General features: G+C 33.9%; 1 protein-coding gene across 1 annotated transcript in view; it reads left to right on the plus strand.

Annotated features, from left to right (window-relative positions):
• The window catches only part of MYCT1 (MYC target 1), a 34,170-nt gene extending 29,867 nt beyond the window's left edge, over positions 1-4,303 (plus strand). The window contains exon 2 of the mRNA XM_007484771.3: positions 306-4,303. Within this exon, the coding sequence (XP_007484833.1) occupies positions 306-817 (512 nt within the window). The 3' untranslated portion in view covers positions 818-4,303. The remainder of the gene's footprint in view (positions 1-305) is intronic.
• Positions 4,304-13,339: the final 9,036 nt, after the last annotated feature.

Genomic DNA, 13,339 nt, shown 5'->3' on the forward strand with positions numbered 1-13,339 from the left:
AGAAGTTCTGAAAATCCTTGGTCTCCTAGGGCTATGTACTTTGACAAAGTCCAGAGTGAAATATTTACTTTTAAGTTCTTACACAGCATCTAAACACAAACAATAATATATTGGGGACTATTAATAGGTATATTTTTATTATCTTGTCTTAATTATTTGAACTATTTTGGTCAATATTCACTATTTACTTGAGAAAATCTGGTTAAGTCAATATTCATTTGAATAATATGCAATCTTTCATCATGCTCCTTTTTAGCTGAATGTTTAAATAATTCCTTTGACATTTCATTTTCTTTTTTTTTTAGATGATCTTATAATGTCTTTCACTGTGTCCATGGCCATTGGACTTGTTATTGGAGGTATCATCTGGGCACTGCTTGTTTGTCTGTCCAGACGAAGAGCTAGTGCCCCTATCTCCAGATGGAGTTCAAGCCGTCGTTCCAGACCTTATTCCCACAGTCTCAACAGGACTGGATTTTATCGTCACAGTGGCTGTGAACGTCGCAGCAACCTCAGCTTGGCCAGTCTCACTTTCCAGCGGCAAGCTTCTTTGGAACAAGCCAATTCCTTTCCTAGGAAATCAAGCTTCCGGGCATCTACCTTTCATCCTTTCTTACAGTGTCCTCCACTACCTGTAGAAACTGATAGTCAACTAATGACTCTTCCTTCCACCAATACCTCCCCAATCATCAATACCACCCACAGTTTGAGCCGTCCTGACTTTCATTGGTCTAACAACAGTCTTCGTGTTGGTCTTTCAACTCAAACTCCTCCACCAGCTTATGAGTCTATTATAAAGGCATTCCCAGATTCTTAAATAGGAGGTTATTTCTGCTTTTTTTTTTCAAAAGAGGTAATAACAATAAATTAAATAAAGTTGAGTGAGAAGTGCAGTCAAGATGATTAGAGAGTGTTCAGGGCAGTGCCATGCTGGTAATGTTGGAAGTTAATGCACTGTGTTTGGTTTGTACAAAAAATTGCCTTTGTATCACAAAAAGTTCATGTTCTACTATGTAAGTTTTGTATTATGAGGCTTTTAGAATAGAGGAATGGGTCTGTTGAAATATTGTATATTCCCTTTAATGCTGTTTTGTTGTTTTTTAAACATAAGTGATGAATTAATATTTTTAAGATTCTTTTGTTTTGTCCCATTTCATTATAGGAAAAATATTATTTAAATCCCCTTCCCTCCATAACATAAAGAAATTTTTTCTTTTTTTTTGAAAGAGAAAAGTCCCTTCATTTTGACATGAAATCACATTGCCAAACACCTTTAAGTCATCTAGTGGTTTTAAAATTGTGTTAAAAAGAGAATGATTTGCATATAAAAAGAGATCATAGGAAAATAATCATAAGAAGATGCTAGAGCAACTTCCTATGACTTTTTCTCATTATAATTATTTTTGTCAATAAGGTTACTATATAGGTCTCATACTTGGAAGGAAGGGAGGGAAACAAGCATTTATACAGTGCTACTGTATGCCAGGAACTACGGTAAGCAAGTTTTACAAATACTGTATCATTTACTCCTCACTACAACCCTGGGAGGTAGGTGCTATTATTATTTCCAATTTATAATTAAGGATACTTGAGGGTCAGAGAACTAGCAATTTTATGAGGTCAGATTTGTACTTAGATATTCCTGACTCCAGTCCCAGTATGTATCCAATGCTCCAGCAGCTGTCCTAGATTTACTAAATAGGATGTCAGAACTTTCATTGTTATCACTGTCTTTCATTTTTTATTGTTATGACTAGAAAACAATAAAAGCTATATTTTGTAGCAAGAAAGGAATAAATTTTATAATAAAACTACATGGCCTTAGAGGACAAGATATTCTTATGTTAATGTTTATATCTGATTTATATCTCAGAGAAACTAAATATATATTTCTATCAATTTCTTTTTTCTTTGTATTTAAGGTGGAATAGTTGATTAAAGGAAAATCCCATCCTTTATAAAAAAAAATTTGGCTTTTGTTTCAAAGAAGTTATTCTTATTTAAGCAATATGAACTGCTGAGTACAAAATCTCCTTTTATTTTTTTGCTTATTGATAAAGTATATTAAATGGCCTGGGGTATGTACATAGAGTATATGGATCTATGTCATTTAAGGGGGTCTATTTTTTTGGACCGTCCTCCTTAAAAACACCTCTCTAGCTGCTGGAAAATATAATTGTTTCAAATTTCTGCTGATGCTCTGGCCTTTGTCAGGCAATGGGGTCAATTATTTTAAATGAGTTCCATAGTTAGGTTCAGTTATGGTGAAATTGCAGTTTATATTTTGGAATAAAAATTGTACATTTTATAGAGGAAAAATCTTTCATTTTTGTTTCCAATAGTGAGTGGTGCCATTAATAATAGCTAAATATAGGTCTAAATTTTATTTTTTTAATTCATTTTGACATTCTGGCTAAGCTCTACTTGATAATTTAAATAAGACTTCTTTTTGCCTTTTTATTATTTTAGTGAAATTGTTTTTTTCTGAATGTTGCCTTTCAGATATGCGCCATTTAATGCTATATTATCTTTTTAAAACTTTATGGCAATCAGATTACTAATGAGGAATTTTTTTAGATGAAACTTTTATCAACCTAAATGAGATTTTTTAAAAAGCTTTATATTTATAAAAATGTCTATTTTTAATTGTATGAGGAATACAGAATTGTTTCTTTTAATCTGAAATTGATGTTCAGAATTTTTTTTAAAGCTTACTATTAGGGAAAAAAGACTAAAACTTTCCAATGCATTTCACAACTTGGTAGATAGGATCCGTTCAAATATGATCATAACCTCCATTAAAAGATTATTTGGTAAAGATGGTAGAGATTATGGAATGTGGGGGAAAAAACTCAATAGAAAATCTTTTCTTTTTCTATAAACTTTTTCTGTGGGTGAACATTTGCCTGAACTAATTTCAACTTTAGTTCATAGTTTACTTACATGATGCATGGAATTATTTTGGAATTACTTGGCAACAACTATAATGAAATTTACTTTTTTAAAAAGTCAGAAGGTATCTATCACTAAAATAATTATGGATATTTTTCAGAAAAAAATCTTTCTACTGAGGAAAGTTGGCACATTCTCCCCAATTACACATATGAGTTAATTGTCAGATAATTGTTGGACAATTATTCTTTTCCATTTTCTTTTGTCAGTGTATCTAAAACTAAAGTAAATGTTTCTAAAAACCAATTGGCATAGCCAAAAAATCAACATTTATTATATCTCAATGAATAACTTTTATCATTTAGAATGTTTTAAAAAGACACATATCTGCTTTGTACTTATTTGAATGATATGCAAAGATTCAGTCAATCAATCAACAAGCATTTGATAAACACCTATTATGTTTTATGAATTCCATTAGGCATGGAACTATAAAGACAAATACAAAACTTCACAGAGCTTATATTCTATCAGAGGAAGCATATAAAATGTGAGAATGGTAACTAGGTGGTGCAGTAGACAGAGTGCCAGGACTGCAGTGTAGAAGACATCTTCCTGGCCTTAGACACTTCATAGCTGTGGGACCCTAGGCCAGTCACTTAACCTTCTTTGCCTTAGATTCTTAATATGTAAAATGAGTTGGGGAAGGAAGTGGCAAGCCAATCTAGTGTCTTCTCAAAAAATTCTCAAATTGATTCATAAAGACTCAGCCAATTAAAAAATGACTGAACTACAGCAAAAAAATATAATATATATATATATATATCTTATAATATAAGATATACTAAATGTCCAATATATAGAAAGTAATTAGGTGGACAGTAGCAACTAGATCAGGGATGAGAAAGCCCCCAAACTGAACTATGAAGGGAAATGGGAACTAAAATTGCAGAGAAAACGAGGAAGTACATTATAGACTTAGAAAATAGACTATAAAGAAACAAGGTCTATGATGGGTTGTAGTGAATGAGGAACAATAAATTACCAACTTTAGCCAGGAAATAGCATATAATAAGGCTAGAAATGTTGGATGAAGCCATATTGTAGAGGGTTTTGAATACCTAACAGAAGAGTTTGCATTTTATCCTTGTGGTCACAGGAACTCCTTGAACAGGGAAGTGACATGATTAAATTTATACTTTGGCAACTGTGTGAAAAATCAACTTGAAAATAGAGAGGCAAGGCAGAGAGAATGATTAAAAGACTCTCTGGCCTCCGAGGCATTTTTAATTTAAAGACAGACAATTCAGAGGGTGACATGTATAAATAATTATAGCATATCTCTTATAGTTAGCTATCTTTAGCTTACATCTATGTTTGAAGAATAAAAACAAATCTAGCTCTCAGCTGATTGATGTCTATATGAGTCCAAGTACCTATTTTTTCTGATTTATAAATATAATTTAATTTTATCTGAACTGATAAGTTATCTTGGTGTTACTTAAGTATATCTGTAAACAGTCAAATTTGACTCCAAAATAGTGTCATCACAAATAGGAAAGATTCTGGTACTAATGACTGCTGAACCAAGGAAGAAATATTCATTCATACAAAAAAGAAAAAAACAAAGGTTTTAACTTCATGAATCTTGGGATCCTAAATCTGGAGAGCTCCAACAATAGTTCTTTTTATGAAGTTTTTGTCAGTAAAATAATACTGAATAGCTCAATTAGAATATAGCATTAAAATGAATGTTAATGGTGAAGGGTAATATCTGGGCTGTGTAAGCAGCACTGGGGGATATAGATAAAGATACTAAATAATGCAAAAGCACTGATGTCCTGAGAACGTGCCACGATTAGCAAAGACTCTTATAGTACATACTAATTAGGTACTGTGGAACATCATTTTATGCCCTTCAACAGGTGGTATCTTCAAAAGCAATGGAAAGTAATGGCTCATCCAGTCTAAGTTGGATGTCTTAGACCTTCCAACCTACTCTGCCTTTTTTTTGCCAACCTAGTCTTACAGCTATGCTGTTATCCCTGTTAGAATTGTTGGTTGTTCATTCAGTTATGTCTGGCTCTTTGTAACCCAATGGACCATGCATGCCACGTTCTCAAACTGAGGAGCTCATCTCCTGATGGCATGCATTTTAAGACTGATCATGGGATTTTCTTGGCAATGATACTTGAATAATTTGCCATTTACTCCTCCAGTGGATCACTTTTTGTCAGAACTTTCCACTATAACCTGCCCATATTGGGTAACCTAACATGGTATAACTCATAGTTCCACTGAATTATGTGAGCCCATCAGATTTGTCAGGAAAAAGAAACATGCAAAAAGACTGAGATGTAAAGAGTGAAAATAGCACTTTTCTTTCCATTCATGGCAATATAAAGACTACTAATTTTGAGGAGGATAACACTACTATGGGTAAAGTTCTCCATTAATTACTAAAATAAATGGCAAGCAGTAAAAATATGAAGAACAGTGGAAGCAGAAGAGTTCCTCTCAAGTCAGTTCTATTCAACAGACAGTTATTGAATGTGTGATTTCTAAGGCACTGTTCTAGGAACAAGAGGAAAAAGCAAAAATGAAAGGGTCTCTACCTCAAGGGATGGCAAGATTCAGATGAGAATATATGCATGCAGATAAATATATATAAAGTATACAATATAATTTTTTTAAAGTTAGAGCATTAACAAGTAGGAAGATTGGGAAAAGACAGCAATTGAACTGAACATTGAAAAGAAGCTGGAGATTCAGAGAAGTGGAGTAAAGGAAGCTTTTCATTTCAAGAATGAATGCTAGTCTGTACAGACCCAAAGATGATAATTAACCTGTCATGTATGGATAAGAGTAAAAGGCCATTTTGACCAGAAGTAGGGTATATAGCAGTTCACAGGTACCAAATAATCCCCAAAGTCTAGAAAACATGTTGTTATCATCAAAAATTCTGGATGTCGTGCTAATGAGTTACTATGGAAAATGAAAAGATGTGGCCCCCAGTAGTGAGAGTGGACCCCAGAAAAATCAAAGTCATGGTCTGACTAGAATCACTTTTCACATGAGGTCCCCAAAACCCTCCTTTCCAACCCCTCTTCTGCTGTACTTGGTAATAACTGGCTGTTCTTGACAAACCCATGGAAGCAAATATTTCCCTGAGATTCTGGGCTAGATGGTTACATATTTACTTGTGATTTATTACCCTATAGAAAACTCTCTAAACTTTGGCGAGGTAAACGAAGTCATTGTACTATGTAAAAAGCTTACCTAATCCCTTAGCCTACATCACTTTCTCTATAAAATACTTACTGTGATCAATAAACCTCGCCACTGATTGCTACAAGTTTCAGTGGCCCTCCTGATGCATGTCATCCTTCCCACCATGTCTCATTCTCCTCCCCCTTCGGGACCCCTGAATGTTTGTCAGGACCCCTTAGGGCCCCTTGTCATACTCCAAAGAATTAAAGGTTCAGGTGACCTAAAACATAATATAGAATTGGTGTTAATAGTTAGAACATATTATCAATGATGGATTTCACAGATGAACCACAAAAGATATACAATGAGAAAAAAGGTTGACCACTCATGGAGCAAGGGTAAAGGCCATTTAAAGGACAAACTGTATGTACTATGATTATTTAAAGAATATCAAGAGATCTAGAACTCCCCCACCAAGTTGACTGGTCTCTCTGTGGAGAATTTAAAGGAGAACATAGTCACAATTTATACAAAATAGGGTCTAGATGGATTGTGAACTGCATACTGAAAAGATGTCCGCATCAGTAAGATGACAGATTTGTTATTTTACGTAGGCTTTCTCTCAGCAAATAGGCTTTTGTAAATGAGGGAATAATAGGGAATTGGGTCAAGTGAGGGTCTACTTCTTCAGGTACAAACAGTATTTCCTCCATGCTACAATCTACATGAAGAACTATTGAGTCTTGGTGAGGAAATGGAGGATTATTTTGAGTACGGAAGGCTATTCTCTATTTCCCATCAATTTATTACATCATAATGAAAGGCCTTTTGATGTGCTTATAAGCTAGAATTGGACATGTATCAAAAGGATTAAATAGAGAAACATTTTCTTTCAATCCTGGTAGCACTTTATACAAAAACTGCTTAAAGCCTATGGAATGGAGAAGGTTCAGGGGGACATTCTCTTACCGAGTCACCATGTGGTCATAATAAATTACATTGATTTTCTTCTATGTTTGCAGCATTTATGTTTTCCTGAGGTCAGGTTGAATGAATATCAGAAGGAGATAGATCACATTGTAACCATGTTAATTTCATCATAAGAAATCACCAAATGTCCAGCAACTGGAATCTGCAACAGAATATTCCAGTACTAGAAAGATACCTCTGGCCTCTCAATGCTATTCTTAGCATCCTCAGGGTCATGCTCTGGAGACACGAACTTTCAGTAAAATAGGGATTAAAAAAGTGACTCCAGAGCCTATATAACAAATTGGGTATCCAGGGAAAAGAGATCATATATTTATTATTTTATACATGTTTCCTTTCAGCAAACAGGTTTTCATGAGTGGTCTCCCTCCTAGAATGTTCCTTGGTTCCAGTTCCAGTCTGTGAGAGCACATCTAATCAATTTCATTGATATAATTTGATTCAGAGTCAAGAAAAGCTAAAGAGTCAAAAATCTAAGTTAAATATGGCCAAACAAGTGTAGATGTTATAGCCCTAAGAAATGGATTATTGACTGTTTCATTTGGACTTTTCAATTCTAGATGTGGAATGGTGATGGTGGGAGTAGAGTCCCTAGACAAGACAGCTTGGGCTATGTCAATTTTGGAGCCACGAATCCAGGCTGAATGTTGCTTTCATTGCCATCAGGAAAATACTGAAAATCAAAGGTTCTAGGTCACAAGTCCAAGGGTACTTTGGACTTGGAATTTGGTTGGATATGTGCTGAGTTAAGCTGAGACCTTAATCATCTTCCCTCCCCAAAGACTGGGGTGGTATGGGTGGAAATAATGTATCCTAGGTATTGGTGGTGGTGGGGAAGAATCTTTGTGTGTTTCCTCTTGTTTTACTTTTGGAGTAAATATTCCTTTGAAAAAACTAAACTGGCCATGCAGTGGATGAATGGAACTGAGATGCTAGGGAATTTCTTAAAATATTGAGTATAGACTTGAATAAATGGTGGAGACTAGATGCTCCCTTGCACAATTAAGAGTGTCAGAGAACTACAAAGGAGGGAGGGAATGTAACATACTTGGCCTTTAGGCAGTAGATGCCAGAGTAGACAAAATATAATGATATTCCTCACTGAGAAATATGATAGTTGTGGCCAAGAAATGATTACTGGGAAATGGAATATGAAGACATTAGCTATAATGATGAAGTGGATTTGGTTGATTTCCCCCTAGATTGACTAAAAATAAATAAAGGTGAATCTCTAAAGAGTTGGAAGAGAAAATAACCCTTGAAATAGTCATGCAATTCAGATCTAAATAATCAAAATAAAAAGACAGTCTGTGTCAATCCTGTAACTCTTTCCCATTCTGAACAATTAACTTCTGAAGTACTTCTCAGAGATTTCTTAACCATAGGTTTTGGGGAAAGAGGTAAAAATATCAGCCTACTGCCTAGATACAGCAGTGGAGAGTTGAGAGGACTTGGAGGAGGTAAAATATTTCTTTTTTTACTCTTCCTCCTTGCTATTCCCAGAGGCATTCTGTGAACGTTTTTAGAAAATCCCTTCTTTTTCTCTCTCAAAGATATCATTTGCTCCCATGGGTTTAGGTGCTATTTCTACACAGCAGAGAACCCAAGCTTTGGTAATATAACATCAAATGCTGAATATCTTTATCTCCATGTCTAAAAAATGAACTCATTTTTCTTTTTCTTTAACATTTCCTCTACTTCCACCTTTCCTTTTTCCTGTTAAGTATACAACCATTCTTCCCATAATTCTGATTCTCAACCTTAGAGTCATTCAAGATTTGTTGACTTATACCACCTACTTACTTGTTAGTTCTTATCAATTATACATCCATGGCATCTTTCAACTTCATTTCTTAATTTCTACATAGATTATTGAAAAAAAGTCTCCCAATCAATCTCTGTGATTTAAATCTCTTTCTTTTCCAATCCATTTTCCAAAGAGCTAACAAAGAATATTTCTAAAACACTGGTTATATCATGCTCCTTGGGGGTCCTAATTTCCCCTACTGTGGAAATATGGAATCTTCTGTCTTTTAAAGCCCTTCATAATCTGATTCCAAGCTACCTTTTCAAGTTTATAACACATTTCTCTTTCACACAGTATAGAATCTAGCCACAGTGGCCTTTTTGCTATTTCTCATACATATTCCAGATCCCATGTCTATACTTCTAAACAGCCTATTTCCTATGTATGGAATGCACTAACTCCTTACTTCTGTCTCCTAGAACCCATTTCTTTCTTGTTTAGTTATCTTTAGTTGTTCAATTGTGTTCAACTCTTCATGATCCCACTGGGTTTTCTTGGAAGATACTGGTATGGTTTGCCATTCCCTCCAATGACTAGATTTACAGATGAGGAGCTGAGGCAAACATGATTAAGTGATTTTTCCAGGGTCACAAAGCTAGTAAGTGTCTGAGACCAAATTTGAACTTAGGAAAATGAGTCATTCTGACTCCAGTCCCAGCACTTTAACTATTCACTGTGTGATCTAGCTGCCCACTTAGAACATTAATTTCCTTTAAAGCCCAGCTCAAATCTCAGTTCCTAGTACCTTCTTGTATTTACTTTGCATCTTCATTTATATATATACCTCTGGGTCATTTTATTCAATAGAACATAAGCTCCTTGAAGACAAAGATTGTTTCATGTTCATCTTTGTATCCTTAATGCCTTGCAGTGTGCCTGGAACATAGTAGACATTTAAACACAATGATTAGTTTATTTAGATACTTCCATAAAAAAAATATGTTTTTTAAAATTTATTTTTATGTGTCACATGAAAACATTCAGTAAATTCACTTACTTAACTCCCTTCCCCCATGAGAGAAGGCATCATTTGACAAAAATATACTTGTATATAGAAAATAATGTATTACTTATGTCTATTTTTCAGTTCTTTCTCTAGAGGTGGAAGTACATATAATTCTTCAAAAACATTCTGTTGCTGTATATAATATTCTCTTGATTTTCTTCATTTCACTCTATAGAATTCCACATAGGTCTTTCCATGTTTTTCCCAAATTAGCCTGTTTTGTCATTTCTTAGAATGAAGTAGTATACCATCACAAGCATATGACACAACTGGTTTAGCCATTCCCATTTGATAAGTGTCCTTTCAATGTCCAATTCTTTTTGACCACAGGGTAGTAAGGGGAATCCAACTTGAGGTAGAAAATAAGAACATAAAATTTCAGTAATTTAGATGGAATAAGGATTTTAATATAAAGATAAAGCTAGGAACTAAGGGGTACTAAGGAGTACTAAGCAATAAATCCAATGTAAGGATCCAGTACAACTCAAGGGACTTGTGACAATAAAAAGCTATATGTCACCATAGAAGGAACTGATAGAATGTCATTGCAGATTGAAGCATGTCATTTTCCACTCTATCTCCTTTATTAGTTTTTTTCTTATATAGGCAATATGTTGTTTTCTTTCACTACATGATGAACATAGAAATATGTATTGTGTGATGACACATAACCTGAATCATATTACCTGCCAGGGAGAAGGGGAGGAAAAGGAGGGAAAGAGTGAACATGGATCATAAAATGTAAGGAAATAATTATTTAAAATTATACCAACATGGAAAAGTAAAAATTTAATAAAAAAAAGTTTCCTAAAGGCAACAGAGGTGTCAGAGAAGACCATCTGTCATTAGTATGATAGAGAATTTCTTCACTGGGTGAAAAATTGGATTATCATATCTCTGTGACTTGATATCAATAACTGAGCTAAATTCAACTCATTTCAGGTCTTCTCTGCCCTTAATTTCATAAAGTTAGCAACTTTTGTTGGAGAAAATTACTGTCTGTGGGCAGAGATGTAAGAACCATCTATTAATTCTGAATTTAAAATTGTAGAGAATTCTCATCGATGAAGTGAATCAACTTTTCTTTCCAATTGTATTTTCTCTAATATTAATGATAATTGAGCACAATTAATCCATATTGCAGAAGATGGTGAAGTTCATAAAGGTCTGGAGAGTGAAGAGATACTATTATATAGTAGAAGCTAGTGGTGATTTATGTTTTAGTTACACATAATCCCACCCATGGGAACTTATAAACATATCAAAATTCATGAGTCAATACAGAAGTCTTTCAGATTTCCTATTTTTAAAAATTTATCAGGATATGAACTAGAAATAAAAATGTTATAAATTCATATCATAAAATTGATAGAGACCTCAGGCCCCCTTCCTAATAACCTCAGCAAGTGGTCATAGCTCACTATCTTAAGAAACAGTCAGTACATTTTTGGATTGGCTCTAATTGTTATATTGACCTACTTCCTGTAATTTTGTTATAATGGATTTAGTTATGCTTACTGAAGAAAAATTAAGTGAGTATAATCATTGTCCAATGTTACAACCTTTCAAATATTTGAATTAGGAAACAAACTTTATGATAGTACCTCAATTTTTAAGTACAATAAATACATTATCCTCCTGGATCCTTTTCTGACTTCATTAGTAAAAATTCATTTGAGCATAAATTACTTTTTCAGAATAAGTTCAAAATTTTGACAGGTTGGTTAATTAAAGACATAAGATAAATATATTCTAATTTCATTATTTAATTTTTTATTCTTTTTATTTCTCAGTTTTATGTGACTCACAGGCAGAATTTTCAAAGAACATCTCCCCAAATACTTGGCAAGCACTACATTATAGAAGGAAGGTGGGACTTAATAATAACTGAATCAAAATACAGCACTTAATATTTGGTATTTATGCCACCTTGGGCAAATCATTTACCCTCTCTAGGTCTCATCACTTTTTTCACATGGAAAATGAGTAGTTTGTATTGAAGACTTGGTAGGGTTCCTTCAAGGGCCAAACTTATAATTTTGTTCTCTGAATATGGGAAGTGATATATCTTTGATCATATAGATATAAGATTTTTCAGACATTACTGCTTACAAAGATATTTTTAAAGAAGACACAGTAGTAGTATTTCTCACACAACTTGATCTAAATTTTTTTTTCATATCCAAAAAAATCCTCTAATAGGCTTGCTGCAACCTTAGGTATTAACCTAAGTGACTCTCATTCAATCTCTTGACATTTTCTTACTAAATGATTTCTGATTGCTTACTCAGGCATAACGTGGGTATACAATTGCTCTGAATCAGTTCTATCTTTGCCAAATCAGATCTGTAAAGTTCACTTGTAATTTAAAATGATTTTTTGAGTCATCTTGGCATTTTGACTTCATAAGTGTAAACTGAAGACTACATTTACTGGAAATATCTTCTCAAAAATAAAATGACATATGCCAGATCCCTGATCTACAGACACATTATAAAATTAGTTGATGCTCATGAGGTAATGTTAATGTTGAAAGAGGATTCAGGAATGAAATTTATCAGTAAAATTACTGAAGCACATTTTAAAAAGGAATTTATCTGTCTGCATTCAATAGTAGGCAAGAGGAGGAAAGAGGAAGTAGGAAAAGGAAGAGAAAGAGGAGGAAAGTGAGGAGGAGGAGAAGGAAAAAGCAAATAAGAAAAAGAAGTAAACTATAAACTGGGAATGAATTTGAATTATTTTCAATAAAAACAAAAGCAGGATACAGAAACAAATCTCATAAAAGGAGAAAATGCTTATTGTGTTTGAATATACACATATATGTCTCTTTTTGATTGATTAATTAATCCATTTTCTCATTCATTCAACAAAGCTTTATTAAGGGTAAATACTTACCAGAGATGGTGCTAAGGACTAGAGGTACAAAATCAAAAATAGGTATATTTTAACGCTGCTAGAATTGTGTTTTAATAAGCTATTGGCTATAGCGGGCCCATTTTAATACAGTCAATTAATATGTTATATTTCGTATTAGCTGAACTGGTTGAGAATTGAGAATTGATGGATCTGAGGGGTATGGTATAGGCAGAAACAGATTCAGGCTCTCAGGATTTAAGTGAAGGGAGATATTCTCAAATGTACTGTAGTTAACCTCTTATAGCTTATTTTATGAATATATTAAAGGAAAGGCAGCTAGATGACTCAATAAATTGAGAGCCAGGCCCAGAGATGGGAGGTCCCAGGTTCAAATCTGGCCTCAGACATTTCCTAGTTGTGTGGGCAAGTCACTTAAGCCCCATTGTCTAGCCCTGACCACTTTTCTGCCTTGGAAACAATATTGATTCCAATATGTAAAGTAAGGGTTTAAAATCTATCTATCTATCTATCTATCTATCTATCTATCTATCTATCTATCTATCTATCTATCTTAAAGG

The sequence above is a fragment of the Monodelphis domestica genome, chromosome 2, assembly GCF_027887165.1.
Source record: "Monodelphis domestica isolate mMonDom1 chromosome 2, mMonDom1.pri, whole genome shotgun sequence".
Lineage (NCBI taxonomy): Eukaryota > Metazoa > Chordata > Mammalia > Didelphimorphia > Didelphidae > Monodelphis > Monodelphis domestica.